Here is a 19104-nt window from a genome sequence, read left to right on the forward strand (position 1 = left end):
TTAAGTCCTATTTCTTCTACTTTCTTTTCCTTCTTTATAGCAAGTATTAGATTATGATCATAGGGGAAAAGGAACAAAATACCTACTATGAATTAAATGATGTGTTTCAAGTCCAGGCATGAACAAGAGCCAGTGTTCTCCAGTAGTGTTCTGAGCGTGTACAGCTCATGCCAGTCACCCAGAGAGGCTGCTGAGCTGTAGATGGGTGTCTGGGTGCCTGGCATATCCTCAGCTGGGACAGAGATGTGCATAAGGTGCAAATGGAGCCCAGAGGAGGGGATGCTACTACTTAACTGCCTGGGGAGAAAGTAGATTAAGTAAAATAACTGATATTTGCCTGAGCACTGGTTTGGAGTCAGGGTTATTTGACCTTTTCACACCCAAACAGGCAATATTGTTTGGTGCAATCCCAGTTTGCACGGCTCCAGGTATTACTACTTCACGACTGACCCGCGAACTCGCCTTACCACCGCACGAGGAGCAATCTGCGCATGCGTACTCTAGCTAGCCGGCTGCGCCAAGTGCTTCGCAGTACGCGTGCGTACTCCGAAGGGCGGGAGGCGGACGTACTGCGCAGGCGCGATAAGGCCGGCTTGCCAAGGGCTGGAGCTGCCGGGGGCGATCGCCCGGACGTCTAGGGGCGCGGCGGGGAGCGTACTCCCCTAAACCGTAAGTTTCTGTCTGTTCCTGTTGCGGGAGTGTGAGGGTGTGGGAAAGAATTGTGCAGGGTGGCTTCGGTTTGCTCGCAGCGCGGCTCTTCCCTTCTCCCTGTGCTCCTCTTCAGATTCCCGGGCTCGTGGCGGGAAAGCCTCGCGCGTGCGCACTGCGCCTCCGCTTGGCCCGGGCGTCCGGGCTCTGCGGTGCCCGGGGCTGGTGCTCCCCGCTGGTCAGCCCGCGCACTTTAGGGGGACGCTGCGGCGCTCGCGGGGCCGGGGAGGAGCTGCGGGGCGTTTGCTTTCCGTGGATGAAGGCCCGCCTCCCAGGCGATTTTCCTCAGGCCCAGCCCCCGTCCCCGCCCCGCCTCTCCCGCCGTCCCTCCCCGGGGTCTCCGGCCCTGGCGGGTCCCGGTGCACTTCCACCGGCGGCGGCCGCGGCGTCCCGGCCCTTTCCCGGCTTCTCTAGGTAGTGAAGTTAGCAAACGCAGTTTCTTAGGAATGGCCTCCGTTTCCCTTCCCTCGGGGATTTGGGCAACCTCGTGCGATTGATTCTTTTTTTTTGCCCTGGGAGGAGCAAAGGCACTGCGGAGTGCTCAGTTGAGTTATTCCAAGGTGTCGGGGTGCTTCGCTCCGTCATTCAGCTGTGTCTTTACTACTGTTCGGTTTTCACAGCTGCTTTGCTCCCTCCGAGGACCCGACTCCTCAGCTGCTGACATCGGGCATGCCGGTGGTTCTGTGATGGAGGAGACTTTGGGGATCAGAACGGGCGAGCCCATGGCCTTGTCTCCCCAGCCCGACCCCGTTCAGGCTGATGACGCGGTAAAAAAGCAGGCACAGAGTTATAAACTTTCAGGTATGTGTTTGATGCTCAGCTCGAGAGGTACACAGGCATCCTGTCTGTATTTTCTATTGAGCTGTGTGTTTCTATAGGAGCATCTTACAAATGTATGGAGATGCCTAAGACCTGGTTTTAGGACCCGATTGCATTTCAGGAGAGTTGTAATCTAGTGTTACTAATTTCACGTGGAGTTGCTAAGGTTCCCACATTAGTGATTGGCTAAAAAAAAAAACATAAGTTTTGTTGATGTCCAAAAAAGGAATTCCTCTTTCCAGAAAAGGCCCGATTTCCTCATCGCACTGCTCTGAGCTTGGTTTAAGAAGTTCAAGTTGGAGGGATCATTGCTTTATTCAAAAAAAGAATCGACTGGCAAAAAAAAAAAGAGTAAATGTGTGTAGCGGTGGTAAAACACCATAGGTCCACGTGATACTGCAGAAGTGTTTGAAGGCCTTGCACATTCACATGTGTACCTTCATTCCTACTTCTGGCACAGTTTGTATGTGTGCGTGTGTGTGCCAGTTCATTATGTTCTTTTTCCCTAGAGAGTAACCAAAGCTGCTTTTCCATATTTACCCTAAACAAATGTAGTGATAATCCAGAATATCCTTTGACCTTTCATTTATGAAGTGGACTTTATAGGAACACCACAAGACTTTAACCAAGTGCTATAAAAGAGGGAAAAGATCTGAAAAGAGAATATGTGTGAAAGGGTTTGAAACTGTCTGAAAGTGTTACTGGGCAGAGTAGCATTATGATAACAGATAGCTGATGCTTCAGTACTGCAATAAAGTCCAAAGATTCTTATCCATTTGTTAGCTTTTGTTATTTCTTCCACCTGTTTTATTTTCATGAAGAACTTAGACAGAGGTATTTGGGACACATTTTAAAAACTTTTTGTTACTAAGGTTTGAACTTAAGGCCTCATGCTTACTTAGCCTATCCCTTAAATCATGCCTCCAGTCTTGCTTTTTTTCATACTCTTCCGTCCAGGCTCGCTTTGAACCTCAGTCCACTGCATCTCAGCCTCTTGAGCAGCTAGAATTACAAGCATGAACTGTTTATTATTACTATTATTAACATATATTAGCAATAGAAAGGCGAGGGAGAATTTCATTATGACATTTCCAAGCATGATATAAGCCTGAAAGATTTTGTAAAGTATATTCGGTAAATATTCAGTACATGATTTAGTGGTACTGTATCTGAACTTGACCTCACTGTTGGTCTTGCTTGTTCAGCTGATGCTCTTTACCATGTGAACCATGCCTCCCACCCTGTTGCTTGCTGGTTAATTAGACATGGAATCTCAGGACTTTTCTGCCCAGGCTTGCTTCTGACTGAGATTCAGCCTCCTGATTAGCTAGTATATAGACAATGAACTAGTAATATGCTTTAACAAGATAAGTCTGAGAAGTGGAAGTGTGACTCAAATGTCAAAACACCAGCCTTCAGAGAAAAATAGCTAAGGATAAATTCAAGCTCCAGTAACCAGCACCAAAACAAACAAACAAAAAACCTCATAAACAAAGATAATAGATATATCTAAGAGCTCCTCTGGGGAGCTCCTCTGTGAATATTTAATACATAAAAATTAACTTTTGTGGGGGAGGAATTGTACAGAGGCTTGAACTCCAGATTTTGGGGCTGCCTGGCAAGCTATCTACCATTCCAACTACTTCCTCCTGGTCCTTTTTTGCTTTCTTTTTTTTAAGATACTTTTGCCATCTTTTTCATCCATAGTAGCCTCAAACTACAATCATCCTATCTTGACCTTTAGTATAGCTGGGAACTTAAACATATGCAGTCATACTTAGCCCTACACATGAAACTTTCCTAAGCCTGTAAGATTTTGTATCACTGGCAAGGAAGTAGTTTTTAGGAACATTTTATTGTGTCTTTGTTATACTCTCTGGTGATTGCAACTTCAATTTGTTTTTTTGTTGTTGTTTTTTTCATTTTCATTTTATTTTGTCTTTTTACTCTGTTGTTTAGTCTGGCCTCAAACCCTTGGGCTCAGGTGTTCTTGCCTCAGCCTCCTGAGCAGTCTCTGAGTAGGGACTACAGGCATGTATTGCCATGTCCAGCGTAAGTTATATAGAAATTTAGTATCTTCATTTTTAAAAAAAGGCCAAATATGTAAAAACAATATATCTATTAGTGTGTAGTTCCAGTGAAGTAGCAATTTGGTCTATGCAATTCTGAGATTTTTGTATTTTTCTAGTTAAAATACATGTACGTAAGTTATAGCTATGGATGGGCTTATGGTTATTCAAATAATATTAAGATTTGTGAAGACATTGTTAGATCTTATTTCACTTAAACTTAGAATCTGTAGCCAGGTGTGAAGATGTACACCTGTAATCCCAGCACTGGGGAATGAAGTGCCGGAGGTTTGGGATTTCATGGTCAGCCTGTGCTCCATAGTGAGATGCTATCTCAAAAAAAAGAAAAGAAAAGAAAAGAAAAACTGTAAAATATCTCTCATTGATTGTAACTATAAATTCTTGTTTCTTTCATAGGAGTTAAAAAAGATATTGAGAAGCTTTATGAAGCTGTACCACAGCTTAGCAGCGTGTTCAAAATTAAGGACAAAATTGGAGAAGGTAATTTGGGGTTTTACATGATTAGCTTTACAATTTTTTTAAAATAAAAACAGAATTTTGATTTTCATAATTATTTCTTAAAAACACTTTAAAAAAATACTCAGACCATAATACTATTTACTGCTAGTTATAACAGCTTCCCCTTTACTGCTAGTTATAACAGCTTCCCCCCCCCCCCCCCCGGAAAAAAGGATAAGCCATGAACGTTTTACAGTAAGATGAACATTCCTTTTTTATCTGTTAGGTCATTAAAACCATTTGCCAATCAGTTTTAAATGTTTTATTAGCATTTCCTGTTATTTCATTGCCATTTTTTAAAGCTGTATATCGAAAATCTTGTCAATTGTCTTGCAGGCACTTTCAGCTCTGTTTATTTGGCCACTGCCCAGTCACAAGAAGGACCTGAAGAGGAGATTGCTCTAAAACACTTAATTCCCACAAGTCATCCTGTCAGAATTGCAGCTGAACTCCAATGTCTAACAGTGGCTGGGTAGGCCATTTAGATTCATCTTAATTGAATTGTCTGTATCTCACTTACAGTATGTTAAACTAGGTGCTTCACAGGAGTAAAGACTGTGAGAACTGAATGTTTTTCGGTCAGTTGTCTGCAGTTTGCTAGGACTTTGCCGAACTTTGACTGGTCAGTGAGATTGCTGTGGATTCTGAGAGTGGGGGTGGGGGAAATCCACCTTGAAGCCCAGCATGATTCCTCTCTTCTTGTACCTCTTTTTTTGGGGGGCATCTTTACCAAGTCATAAAGCTTAGCTTCCACAGTGTAAATTTCTTTCAGTGTGAGGAACTTCACATGCTGCCATGGCTATTTAATCTGTGTCTCATATTTCATTGAGAATCATAGAATCATTTGGCGAATCTTTTCTCCTTGCTTTCGCTCCGATAGATGGATCCTGTCAGCATATAGATGTGTGTTTTACTCTTCCTGAATTCTCCATCCTCGCCCACTCTTTCTCAGCAAGATTTTAAGAAATTATCTACACATACTATTCTTACCTCCACACCTCTCTTTCATTCAGTGTGGTACTGCTTGCTTCTCTGCTAAACTTTAAAGTCAGCCAAGACTGTAGGCAACATTTTGACACAATGGACTTTTAAAAAATCGACACAGACTAATTGCATATCGGTACCTTATAGTACTGCAGATTGTACATTCATAATGGCATGAGGGTATAGCTCAGGTGTAGAGTTCCTGCCTAGCAAGCACGAGTTTAAACCTTAATGCTGCAGCACAGTTAGGCAAGTGGTCTTTGTGTTCTGCTCTACTGTATCCTATTTTCCTTCCTCACCTCCTATTTTGTCTCTGCCTTTGTATTTAAATTACTCTGGAAACACTTTGGTTTCTCATTGTGCAAGTAAGTCTTCCCTTAGTCCTTACTCACTTTGCTTTTCTTGTGGATCTCCTCTTCCTTTATCAGGCCTTCTTTTGTTGTCACTTCCTTGGTTCCTGCTTCAGACTTGTTTTCCCAGGCTCAGTTTTCTCTTTTCTCTGTTCATTTTTACATTAGCTATTATTTCTTTCTACACCTGACTTCCAACTTATTTTGGTGTCTTTTTAAAAATTACGAGATCTTGGTTTTAGGTGCTTCTTGGCTAGATTGTTGATAGTAACACTGTTCTCACTCAAACACATACACTGCAAATCATACTGCACAGTGGTGAGGGACATGGATCTTGACCAGACTGCCTGCATTCTAATCACATCTCCAAGACTTAACCATTTTAGTAACCATGGGGAACTGTCTTGTCTCAACTTCCCCATCTGCAAAAATAAAAGGGGTGTGATAGAATAATAGCACCTTCCTCTTTATGTACTTGTAAAGATTAAATGAGTTTGTTAATACATATGAAGTCCTGCCTTAGAGTTTCAATACAATAAATAAAGAGCTTCAATAGTCAATAAATGTCACCTGTTTTTTTGTATTACTGTTAACATCTGCTACGAAGTCTTTTTACTTCAATCCTGTTTGTGTTTTCCTTTCCTTCTTATTCTGCCACATCCCTCAATTAAAACTATAGTTATTACTAGATACTGGTAGTTCACACCTGTAATCCTAGCTACTCAAGAGGCTGAGATCCTAGGATCCCAGTTGAAAGCCAGCCTGGTCAGGAAAGTCGAAGAGACTCCTCTCTCCAGTTAATCAGCGGAAAGCTGGAAGTAGCGCTGTGGCTCAAGTGGTAGAACTCTATCCTTGAGTCAAAAAAAAAAAGCCCAAGGACAGCACCTAGGTGCTGAATTAAAGCCCTAAAGCTAATCCCCCCTCCCCCAAACAAAATACTATAATTATCTCATTTTAATTAGTATAATAATAATGTGCTATTTTGTTTTCTCTTTTCTACAATTAAGTATTTCTGCTGTCCAGTATGATGTGTAAGCCAGGTTTCTAGCAATAGGTATGCTTAGCTAAAATTACCTTTTTTTTTTTTTAACAAGGCATAAAATTGTATTTAGTTAATGTGACCTTTCTTGTAAAGTTCTTTGCACATTGTTCCACTAGGGGGCAAGACAACGTAATGGGAGTTAAATACTGCTTTAGGAAAAATGATCACGTGGTTATTGCAATGCCATATCTGGAACATGAGTCCTTTTTGGTAAGTTTTTAGTATTTCTTGAATGTTTACTGGCTAAACGTTTAATTGGAAACAATATTGTAACCTCACTCATTATTGGATTTTAGGACATTTTGAATTCTCTTTCCTTTCAAGAAGTTCGGGAATATATGTTTAACTTGTTAAAAGCCCTGAAGCGCATTCACCAGTTTGGTATTGTTCACCGTGATGTGAAGCCCAGCAATTTTTTATATAATAGACATCTGAAAAAGTAAGTATGGCGATTCTAGAAGTCATTTACTCTTAGTAGAATCTGCTATAGAATCTATCTCTTAGATGGAGGACATATTGCAGCAGCTATACACAAATGTTTTCCAATTAAAATTTTGTCCCTGGGGAAAGAAAATGCAATGAGGAAAATTATATTAGTAAAGCAATGTACATCCTTACATAGATTTCACACCATGGTTTAACTGATGCGTTACTAAGCTAAAAGTGATTTAGAATCTGTCCTTTTTGATCTTGCAAGTGCTTCATTTTTTTGTACCAATAAATGAGAGGTTTGGACAGCAATTTTCTGTTTATATTTTTATGCTGATTATATGTATTTATACACATATACACAGAAGTGTTATAAACAGAAAATATTTAAGTTAATTATACAAATAGATCATACTATATTAAGAATATAGTTTTTTCCCTTGGGCTTTTATACTTTTGACTTTTAAATGTCTTTCCCCTTGTATAATTAGAACTTACCTGCTATACTTTGATCTCTGCCATTATTGAACACAAAGGATTTTGCTTTATTATGCATTCCTCTTCTGCCTTCTTGTCAGCATAAGCCATGATAGGGTAAAAAAAAAAAAAAAAAAGGAGAAAAAAAAGCATGCTTGATTAATTGGTTAAGGGATACATATTTCCTTATTTTTCAGTCTTAGCTTTCAAGTCCTTACTTTGTCTGGGAAATTCATTTTGATTTTTTTTTAAAGAAACAATATAAATTGTTAAGAATTCCAGTTTCTATGAATATAATCTGAGACTATTTCAATGTTACTAAGTTTTCATTCTTACAAGGAAGTAATAACACTTAATTTTATTTCATAGGTATGCTTTGGTAGACTTCGGTTTGGCCCAAGGAACTAATGATACAAAAATAGACCTCCTCAAATGTGTTCAGTCTGAAGCACAGCAGGAAAGCTGTTCACTAAACAAATGCCGTGGAATCACTGGAAACAAGACTGTGTTGGGTGGTTCAGCGCCTAAGGGTGTAGATCCACAGGCCGCCACAAAGCCTGCCAAAAGACCCTGTGCAAACGAGCACATTCAGACTAAGCAAGGAAAAGATGGAAAGGTTCTACCTTTTATACATATATATTTAATTCTAGCACTGTTTTAGAAAGATACTCAACCAGCAGAAGGAGATAAAAATTCTGAGATAGAACTGGAAGCTGGTGACTCATACCTATAATCCTAGCTACTTACTCAGGATGCTGAGATCTGAGGACTGAGGTTCAAAGCCAACCTAGGCAGGAGTCTATGAGACTCTTGTCTCCAATTAACCAGCAGAAAGTCAGAAATGGAGCTGTTCCTCAAGGACCTGCTTTGAGCCAAAAAGCCCAAAGATAGTGCCCAATCCCTGAGTTTAAATTCCAGGACCAGCACCAAAAAAAAAAAGTTGGGATAATATTGCATTTAGAAAGATTTCCTTTTTTTCTTTTTTTGTTGTATTTGTTGTATATATTCAGTTGATTAGGTTTCCATTAAAATTTGTACTATTTTCTTTTATTATTTCTTTTTTCTTTTTCTTTTTCTTTTTTGGTTGGTTATGGGGCTTGACCTCAAGGCCTGGGCGCTGTCCCTGGGCTCTTTTGCTCAACTACTACTTTGAGTCGTAGGGCCATTTCCTGTTTAATTGGAGATAAGAGTCTCACAGACTTTCCTGCCCCAGCTGGGGTCAAACTGCAATCTTCAAATCTCAGCCTTCTGAGTATCTGGGATTACAGGCATGAGTTAACAGCACCAGCCTTTTTACTATTTAAAAAGTGAAATTTTTTACTTTACCAGTTTGTAATATCTCTGTCATTATATAGTAAGATACTAAAATGGAATAGGCTAGGGCTGGGAAGGTGGCTCAGTGGTGGAGCGCTTGCCTTGAATGCATGAGGCCCTGGGTTCGATTCCTCAGCACCATATAAGCAAAAAGAAAAAAGCCAGAAGTGGCGCTGTGGCTCAAGTGGGCTAGCTTTGAGCTGAAGAGCTGAGGGACAGCTCCCAGGCCCAGAGTTCAGGACCCACAACTGGACCTCCCCCCCCCCCAAAAATAGGCTAAATATTCCCTGCATGTTATAAAGTTCAGATTGATTTCCTTTTTAAAACATTAGCTGTAGGGGAAAAATTCTAAAGTGTCTATCTCCATTTTAGCAGCACAGCAAAACATAATGTCTGTACAGGTGGTTTTTGAATTTTATACAGATATATATTTGTGGATGACAGTAACATTGTATGGCTGCTATGAATTCCATCTAGACGCTTTTCTCCTTTCGCAGAAGCGTTTTAGTACCTGGGAATGTCTTGAATGTTTTTTGTTTCATTTCACTTTTAACTCTTTCCAAACCGTCAGAGTACAGCTGGCAGAAAGTGTATACAGATATAATCCTTACTTTCCTTGTTTTTGTTGGTATTATAGGAAGGATCTGTAGGCCTTTCTGTCCAGCGCTCTGTGTTTGGAGAAAGAAATTTCAATATTCACAGCTCCATTTCACATGAGAGCCCTGCAATGAAAGTAAGTAATGTAGCTTCCTAGCGCAATGGCCAGTCGGTCGTACACAGAAGGGAATTCAGGAATGACTAGCTTAGCATCATTAACTAAAGTTTGGCTTTGCTAAGAGGTATTACTGCTTTGAGCATTTAGGCAACATTTTTATTTCTTCCAGTTTTTTTTTTTTTTCCTGAACTTCTCTGGTAGAATTTTTTAAGATCATTTTTGATTAGCTGTTGCTATTCTTGCCCTGTAGGAACATAGAGACATTGCTAGAATCAATATCATTACTAGAGTGTGAGCTCTCAGTGCCCAGCAGTTCTGACATATAGTTGATGGAATGAAGACGTTTGTAATGTTAACAGAACTGTCTTCACTGTTAGATTTTAAACTGACTTACGATACCTTACAACAGCCAGTAGCTTGAATAACAAGTTGAAAGTCTGACTTTAACCAATGAAATTGTGCCGTTTACAGCTCTGAAATGGAGTTAGACACTGTACCGTAACTTATAATTTTATAGTCTATCAAGAACAGTTTTAAATAAGGTTTAAATCAAATATTTACCAAAACTAGTTAGTAAATTTTAATGGGTTACTTGACAGAAAACCTCCAAAAGACCTTAAACATTTCAGTGGGCAGCTCTTTTTATTTACATTCCAAAGCACATTCAGAACTTTGAAAAGTTATTCTGCTGTTCCTTTTTGCCATGCTAGCATTTGAAGGCATCACATTAGAAGTCATAAAAATAGAAAAATCTGACTTTTCTTTTTATAGCTTATAAAACACTCAAAGACTGTGGATGTAGTATCAAGAAAGTTAGCAACAAAAAAGAAGCCCAATTCTACGAAAGTGATGAGTGGTGGTGTGATAAAGAAAACTGCCAGTTCTGACTCAGCCCACTCGACTTGTGACTGCTATGCCACAGATAGAGTCTGCAGTGTTTGCCTCTCAAGGTAACGAATGTGTCTCAGTGGTCAGTAAAGCCACCAGAGTGCCGCTAGACAAGATTCAGGGTTATGTTGATTTTGTGGGCAGTTGAATGAGTGAAAGGAAGGAAGCATAGATTGTGAACTGCATGGACATTGATTCTTTTAATAATGCCTCAAGGAGCAAATGAGAACTGTTGTCATACATTGTTTAACACACATGTATGTGGCTTGTTGGAAAACACATGTGCTCTCATGTGCAGATAATATGGGGGTGGCAGAGAACAGCGTCTTGACAAGCCTAAAATGAACACATTTTGCTGGTGATATAGAATCTGTTCTGTTTTCATTTTTGTCTGTGTAGAATCAATAACCAGAATATTACAAGTCCCTTCCTTACACCTTTCTTTGCCTCATGAACTTTTTCCTTTCCTTCAGGATGCTTTGATCAAACATTTTCTGATTAACTCAAATATATAAGTGAATAAGTGCACTAATAATTCATTACCTCCAAACAAATTAATTTTTATACTGCCATTTTGTGGGTCTTCTTTAATTCATTACAAAATTATCTTCAGGTTGCTGTATAGAGTTGTTGCATATCAGCATGTCAGTTTATAAGTGCAATGAATCTTGATCACTGTCACTCACTTGCATCATTCTCCCTCTATTTTTCTGTTATGGCTTTTATCATCTACTATCTCTTTTTGTACTTGGAAATTATCTGAAAACCTTTCTGAAACTAAAATGGGAAAAAAATTATTAAAGGCAAAATCTAGGATGTTTATCAAATTGCTTTATCATTTTTATTGAGGTAAAAGCCAAACAAAGCATTAAATTGATAAGAATTTCTTGTTTTGGACTTAAATAATAAGCTTTAATATAACAAGAGAAATCTTGTTTTCTTATCCAAAGGCGTCAGCAGGTAGCCCCTAGAGCAGGAACGCCAGGATTCAGAGCACCAGAGGTCTTGACTAAGTGCCCCAATCAAACTACAGGTATGTCACACTAGAAATGCAGCACCCACTTCAGATGGATTTATTCCATTTTGCGATCTTTATCTATTTATGATTGATGAACTAAGAAGCTTTGGCCATGTGTTATTCCCAATTTTAAGATAATGTTATTTATGAACATTTCTGCTTAATGTTCCTTTTTTCTTTTTAAACAATGTATTTTGCTTATCTTGTTTACAAGGTGACTTTACCAGTAATTTTGTCATTATCACCTTGTGGAGGGGAAAATAACATGTAATAGATTTGCTAACCTTAGAATTGTTGCACTTCCATTTGTTTACTTAATACCTCAAAAAGTTTTCTGTAGTGTAGACACCATTGTATGTGATACAATTATTTTTTTGTGCCAAGTATGTTAGTGCATGACTGTAATCCCAGCTATTTAGGAAGTGGAGATGAGATTATCAATTCAATGGTTAGCAAGAATCTTCACAAAATTAAGCACAAAGGGCATAGGGGTCTGATTCAAGTACTAGAACACTTGTCTAACATTTGCAAGGCCCTGGGTTCAATCTGTGTGTGTGTGTGTGTGTGTGTGTGTGTGTGTGTGTGCATATACAGAAAACAGATTTTAAGTATACTGTTAACAGATTTTGAAAAAGAAAGATGACGTCTATGACGTAAAAAATTGTGATGGAGCTGGTCTCCTGGAGACATCTTGAATGACAGATGAGTCCTTTTATGCACTTGGGTTATGGGCTTTGATGAAATGCAGTCATTCATTTTTGTTTTGTCTTTGCTAATGATGAGGCATCTGCTCACTTTCTAGTTAAGATACATTCTCAAATAATTATAAAATGGTCTGTTGAATATGATGTTAAGCTATAGTAATATATGTGTGCATATATACATATGTATATATACACACGCACATATATATATATATATATATATATATATATATATATATATATATATATATATATATATATACTTAATCCAAAGCAGTTATGAAAGGACATTTCTGGAAGAGATGACCTCTGAGATAGGACTAAATCACAGTTGAGGATGTATTGATTATGAGCTGAGAATGAAGAAAGAATATATTCTAGCCATGGAGGAAACTGAAAGATGGAAGTCAAGAACTGTTTAGACATTAACCTAGAAAGAGGTACACAAGGTCAGATCACATTTCTCAAACAGCTTAGACTGTGTATATAGAAGGAAAGGAAAAAAACTTTTCAAGGCAATTTATATTCTATATATAGATCATTCTGGCAGGTGTACAGAAAGGGTAGATTTTGGAGGGTGTGGCCTATATTGATTTAAGTGGGAGATGAGGAAACCATAAACAAGGGCATCGGCAACAGGAATGAAAGGAGGTAAAGAATTGGAAAGGCAGTTTGGTAGGCAATTGGATATCAAATTTGAGTCTGAGGTGGTAAGGGAAAAGGGCTTTCAGGATGTTTACTACAAGATTCCTAGATTGAAGGACTTGGTTGTGTATCAAGGTGAATAAAGATGTATCTGTTTTACAGGGAAAGGTAAAATTGGATTGGTAGCATAAATGGTTTGAGATATTTGTGGCACATCTGAATAGATACATCCCACATAAGTCTGTAGCTCAGGGAAGGAGCTGGGCTGAGCATCATTATTACATAAGCAGTAGGTACAGCTGTAAAATGGGTGGAACAATCAGGGGAGAGTAAGCAGGGCAGAGATTGGGACTCTGAGGAAAGGAACCTCAGCACTTAGATCATAGAAGTAGGCAAAGGTACAGAACTCAGATCAGCAGCCAGTGGAATAGTGGGTAATAACCTAGGACAGTTTTTAATTTAATTAAATTTTAAATTAAATTAATTAAAAAATTAAATTAGGACAGGAAAAATTTAACAGAAAGCTGAGCCCTTCTGTTTTGTTTTGTCTTTTGTTTGGTTGTGTTTATTTTTGTGGTGTTGGAGTCAAACCCAGGGCCATCACCTAACAAGTCATCATGTTCACCCTGAGCTCTGTGGGTATCTACGGTTGAGAGGATGGTGGGTGGGTGGTTCCAGGCTAGCCACCATTACATGGAGGTAAGCTGGATGCCATGACACATACCTGCCATCCCAGCAGTGATGGGAAGCCTAAAATAGATGTCTGTTCTGATGCAACATCCTATCTCAAAAAAGGTTAAAAAAAAAAATGGGGTTGATGATGTAGCTCAGCAGTAGAGTTCCTGCCTAGCAAAACCAAAACCCTACTCCAGAATTATTCAATCAAAATCTCAGTAATTGAGGCTGAGCCTCAATTTAAAGCCTTCCTGAATGATTGTAATGCAAAATAAAAACCTAGAACTATTTATTTAGATGATGACATTTTGGACATACTTTAAAAATTTGTTTTCTGTTGCAGCAATTGACATATGGTCTGCAGGTGTCATATTCCTTTCTTTGCTTAGTGGACGCTATCCATTTTATAAAGCAAGCGATGATTTAACTGCTTTGGCTCAAATTATGACAATTCGAGGATCCAGGGAAACAATCCAGGCTGCTAAAGCTTTTGGTAAGCATTTTTATATTATAGAATAAAACAGATGTCTTTGATTATCTCCTACAAACTGCTTACTTGATCATAACAAAATTCTCTTTACAAATAAGCATACTCAGTGTTCATAAAATTCTGTAAGGAAACTTTTAAATTGCCTGAAAATGCTTTCACATAAGAAAATAATTCATTATTCTTCTCTAAACATGTCACCCTTTAATCTTATTCAGGCATAGAGTACTAGTACCCAGTATTTCAAGCATAATTTTACAGTTATTGAAAAAACCTGAATGCAGCTTGCCGCCTCGGTGTTTATCATATAAGCACAATCATAGCTGATACCTTGCATGAATTGGGTGTGAGGAGAATCAGCTGGCAATGTGGAGCATCCCTATGGATAGTTAACCTCAGAGAAACTGGGCTTCCCTGGGCCCATCCCAGGAACAGCAGGTCTTACCCAGGGGGTTCACAGCAGAATTAACCTGAGAGATTTCAAGATTTCCTCCCCATCTGTCCCTCAAAAATGTAATTTGGAAAAATATGATAGTTAGAAAGGCTCCAGGCTCCTTAGCTGATGATATATTTGTTTGTTTTAGGGGAGTTGTTTTAACAAGAACTACTTCTAGCTAAGAACTACTGCAAACATGATTGCTCCTTATTAGCCACCAGGGTCATAGTTTAATCCACATGAGAGACTCTGGGATGATTGATAGGAAAGTCTCAGAAGTCCCCCACGAAAAATTAAAAAAAAAAAAATACTTATCTGCAGCAGTAAGTTCACAATGTACCTGTATTTTACTTATCGTAAGAAGCTTTTATTGAGGATAATAGGATCATATTATACACGCAGGGAAAAGTGACTGAATGGAAAGTAAGATTGTTGTTGTCTTAATTTTTGGATATTGCATCATAATAAATACTTATCCTCTGTTAGACAAAAATCCATCTCTTAGAGAAGTTGATGAGCATGAAGTTTTATTCCGCCATCTTCAAAACATGTTGAATTGCTTGAATTTCCACCATTGGAAATTCAAAGTAGTCATGAGGGCAACTGCAACATCTGACACAAAAATACTCCAGGGCAAGTCCCATGAGAGCAGGCAAGAAATCTTAGGGTAAGTTCTGTAGTGATTTCAGTCAGATGTTACTCTAACTTTGAGTAGAGAAGATTCAAAAGTTTAACATATACAACTTTGTGAAGACACCTGAGATTTTCAGTGAGAGCTACTCTTGTATTGTAACCTGTCTTACTGTCCTTGGCCTCTGGCCCATGGTTTTGTATTGAATCAGTTCAAAAGAAAAGCTTATGCTAGAATAAATTCCTGACCTTGTAATAGGCTGGGACAACATATTTAACAGAATGTTTAGATTGTTTTCTGTAAAGATTTTAAACATACCCTCTCTTTGGTCATATACAAATAATTTAGGCATACTATATGCTGTTAATTGTCATGACCTCAGAGTAAGCTTGCAAGTTAAGAAATAAAACTGTATGACTAGTCTTCTCTGACTAGATCATCCTAAAGAAAATGGGAATGATAGCTTTTAAAGTAAAAAAGCCTTGGCATTCTGTAGCTTCTCAAACTTAGCTTGCGGAGATGCATTTTTTTTTGCTGTCTTCTTGTCTGTCCTGCTCCATTACCCTGCTTTAGAAGTAGTACATCAGTACAGTACTTGTACCAGTGTATGTCAAGGGAAACTTCTTATTATCTAGATTGCTGATTGACAGTTTGTATACTCCAGAAATGGAGCTAAATGTTGCACAATTCATTGTTTAGCATCACATTGCTGTTTAATAAGGAAATAAAAGGCACAAATAATAAGGAAATAAATTACAACATCTATTGTATCCTTAATGTAAATTTAACTTTATATTTTCCTGTGTCTGACAAAAAGCTGATGGGCAGTTATCTTCAAGGTATTTTAATTTTAAAAACAAATTCAATTTGCAAACTAATTCATTCAGGAACATTAATGGAGTTTTATCTATGCCAGATACTATAGTGAGTCCACTTTCAAAGAGTTTAAGTTCTCATGAGGAGAAGAAAATATTATCAAAGATGAATGGTATTAGGAAGACAAAGGGATTGAAGGGGGGGCTCATCCATGTAGGATAGGTTGGTCAGGAAGAACATCTTAAGAAGAGATGCTCAAATTGTTTTTTGTCTAGTGTAATACATTAACTGAGCACCTCATATGTGCCAATGTATAGGTCTGGGGACCTGAAAGAAATAAGACAGCCTTATAGTCAAAAGAATTTACTGTCTAACATCTATTTTTATCAGCTATGACATAGGATAGCAAAGGAACTTTTTGTAAGTTAGGACAGAAACTTAAGATTAGTTCTCTCTGACATGATTCTTAAGCTAAATAGTGAGGCATGTCAGCGGGTGCCTTGAGCACACACAGGTGTGGATCCTCCAGGCAAAGTCAGGAGCCCTTGCACAGAAGCTTGGAGGGGGTGGAGGATGGAAGCTGCGGCTGGTTTAACATCACAGAGAGGATAAAAAAGAAGCTGAAGAAGTTGGCAGTCAGGTGAGTGCCTGGCATAGCTTAACTACTGCTTTCCACTTACTAGCTCCTACTTTATGGTTTGGCCTTCACCTGGTATAGTTCAACTACAACTTGAAAATACCATGTGATACTTTTTATCCCATACTCAGTAAATACATGCATAAGACATATGGCTGAGCTGGCATGCTTCTCAGAAGAGATGCTTTAAATATGTTTAAGTGAGATGTGTTGGATATGTTTAAGTGATAAAGTATTTGTTTTTTCTTTCTCTGATAGGCAAATCGATATTATGTAGCAAAGAGGTCCCAGCACAAGACTTAAGGAAACTCTGTGAGAGACTCAGAGGTCTGCCTTCTAACACTTCCACATTAGCAAGTGATACACAAGGGCATGCTTCTCCCAACCCGGCTTTTTCAGAGAAGACTGACCATAAGGCTTTGTATCCGAAACACGCGTCTCAAATGCAGCACTCAGAGAATTCCTTATGTAAAGGGGACCATAATGGACACAGGAGTCGTTTTGGCGAGTATACGACCAATTCAGAAGGCTGGGATGAAGTCCCCGACGAAGCCTATGACCTGCTCGATAAACTCCTAGATCTGAATCCAGCTTCAAGAATCACAGCAGAAGAGGCTTTGTTGCATCCATTTTTTAAAGATATGAGTTTGTAACAATGGTTCTTCATTTGGTGTTAGAGTGGTGTATTGTGAAGTGGACTGCCACAGTTCTTTGTTAAAAAAACACACACAGGTTTTTGTTTAGAGAGCAGAGCAGGAAGAATAATTTGAATTTTATTATATTCTCTGGGGGCAGACTATAAAACACAAATTAAGACGACATCAAATGCCTAGGAGAGTTCTTACAGCATGTGAGTTAAACTCACCCATGCCAAATCAGATCTTTTGTTTCCCTAATTGCTTTTTACTAGCATGTGCAGAAAAGGGAGCTTGGCCACTAGGTCAAGGTAAAGTCTTAAATGAATGCATGTGATAGCGGAAGTAATGAGTTAGAAGACTTCATTTCCTGATTCCCTAGAGCAATGTGTCCTTTTGGAAAATTCAGCCTGGTACTCATGACAGTTTTATAGGCAAAGAAATTAATTTCCTTTTCCAGAGGTATACATTATACCCTTGATGAACACTAAAACAATTATTAAGATAGTATTGGTTATGGGGCAAAATTTCACTTAAAATTGAATTTATCCATTTAAAAGTATTTCATAAGAGTATTTTATTTGTGTAAATTGTCATGTTTTCTTGATTTTTCTTCCTTCTCTGCCTTCCTCTAACACATTCTCCTTGAAAATTACATGGTGCTTACTACAGAATATATCTGGGTGCTCTATTATGCGTTATATGGAGTTACAGTAAGGAATTTAATTATGTGCACACTAGTGGATAAGAGGAAGCCTTCAGGACCAAGGTGAATATTAATCATCCATAGTGCTGATTTTTCTTTCCAGTGTATTTTATTATCTCCACACTATCTTAGGTATAATTAGGTAGCTATTAGAAAGCAAAGGAGGCATCAGATTGAGAATATGACTGGAGATGTTTCTTGTGTGCCTAGAGCTATGCAGATTTCCGCATCCTGTTTTCATCATCCTGGTCTTGCTCACAACAGACTAATTACTGGAGTCTTAAGGTGGGTTGGAAAGAGAACTAATGAAACATGCAAAGCAGGAAGGGACCCAAGAAAGAGGCTTAGATATTTACATTCCAAAGTGATCTATATCAATGACAGCATGCCACACTACCTGAGAGGTAAGGTCTGCTGAAACATTTCCCATTTATGCATCATGGATTATAGAAACAGTTTAACAACTATCATGTATTTCACCTGTAGACATTGATCAGTATGTCTACCTAATCTATTTGGTATATAGGTACATATATATGTGTGTATATATGGCATATATGTATGTAATCGTTGATCTGTCAAGTTATTTTTTGAAAAAACTAATGTTTTAGAATTTGTATTAAAATAAAATTCTTTTATATTTTTACATCAGACTTCTCATTGAATAAACAGCATTGTAAGCCAGGTGTATGGTGATGCATGCCTGTAGTCCCCACTTGGAGGCTGAGGCAGGAAAATTTGCTGCAAGCCCAGGAGTTTGGGGGTAGTTTTAGGCATTATAGCAAGGGCGTTTTGTTGTTTGTTGTTCTTGTTTTAAGCTTTAAAATATTGAGTACAGGGAATATTTCCCACCTGAAATTTATGAACAATCACTTCAGGAAAAAGTGGATAATAGGTTAACCTGGCTCAAGGAATATATGAAAGATAGATTTTTCTATAGAAAAGGTTCTCTTTGGGCTGTATTCTTAGAATATTTGTCACAAATGAAGTTCTTACCTATGTAAGGTCTTTGACTAATACTTTAACATCAAAAAATCTAAGAGGAGGGCTAGGAAGGTGGCTCAGTGGTAGAGCACTTGCCTTGCATGCCTGAGGCCCTGGGTTCGATTCCTCAGCACCACATAAGCAGGAAAAAAAAGCCAGAAGTGGCACTGTGGCTCAAGTGGTAGAGCATAGCCTTGAGGTGAAGAGCTGAGGGTGCCCAGGCCCAGAGTTCAGGCCCACGACCGGATCCCCAAAAAAAAGAAAGAAAAAAAAATCTAAGAGGGAAAAAATCATGAAAAGTCAGGAAGGAGTTTAGAATCCAGAGCTATTGCTCTGCATCTGGTTGATAAGGATAGAGGTACAGGGAGCTAGTGTCTAAGACAACTGGTATTTACAAATTAGAAGGTTTTTTTATG

General features: G+C 38.6%; 1 protein-coding gene across 1 annotated transcript; it reads left to right on the plus strand.

Annotated features, from left to right (window-relative positions):
* The first annotated feature begins 580 nt into the window (after positions 1–580).
* On the plus strand, positions 581–18350 carry Cdc7 (cell division cycle 7). Its single transcript, XM_070007632.1, has 12 exons — positions 581–669; positions 1329–1509; positions 4014–4097; positions 4452–4587; positions 6608–6701; positions 6788–6930; positions 7767–8013; positions 9349–9444; positions 10198–10376; positions 11265–11347; positions 13700–13849; positions 16622–18350. Exons 2-12 carry the CDS (start codon positions 1395–1397, stop codon positions 17014–17016), a joined length of 1722 nt encoding a protein of 573 aa, XP_069863733.1. The 5' UTR covers positions 581–669; positions 1329–1394; the 3' UTR covers positions 17017–18350.
* The last annotated feature ends 754 nt before the right edge of the window (positions 18351–19104 follow it).

Source organism: Dipodomys merriami, unplaced genomic scaffold, assembly GCF_024711535.1.
Source record: "Dipodomys merriami isolate MVZ:Mamm:240054 unplaced genomic scaffold, mDipMer1.0.p SCAF_7, whole genome shotgun sequence".
In the NCBI taxonomy this organism is placed as follows: Eukaryota; Metazoa; Chordata; class Mammalia; order Rodentia; family Heteromyidae; genus Dipodomys; species Dipodomys merriami.

What these genes read in the sequence shown, in the direction of transcription:
- Cdc7 (XM_070007632.1), top strand. Translation starts at nt 1,395, where the DNA reads ATGGAGGAGACTTTGGGGATCAGAACGGGCGAGCCCATGGCCTTGTCT. An exon ending in TATAATAGACATCTGAAAAA is followed by an intron (nt 6,931 to 7,766) that starts GTAAGTATGGCG and finishes TTTATTTCATAG; the next exon opens with GTATGCTTTGGTAGACTTCG. An exon ending in AGCAAGGAAAAGATGGAAAG is followed by an intron (nt 8,014 to 9,348) that starts GTTCTACCTTTT and finishes TTGGTATTATAG; the next exon opens with GAAGGATCTGTAGGCCTTTC.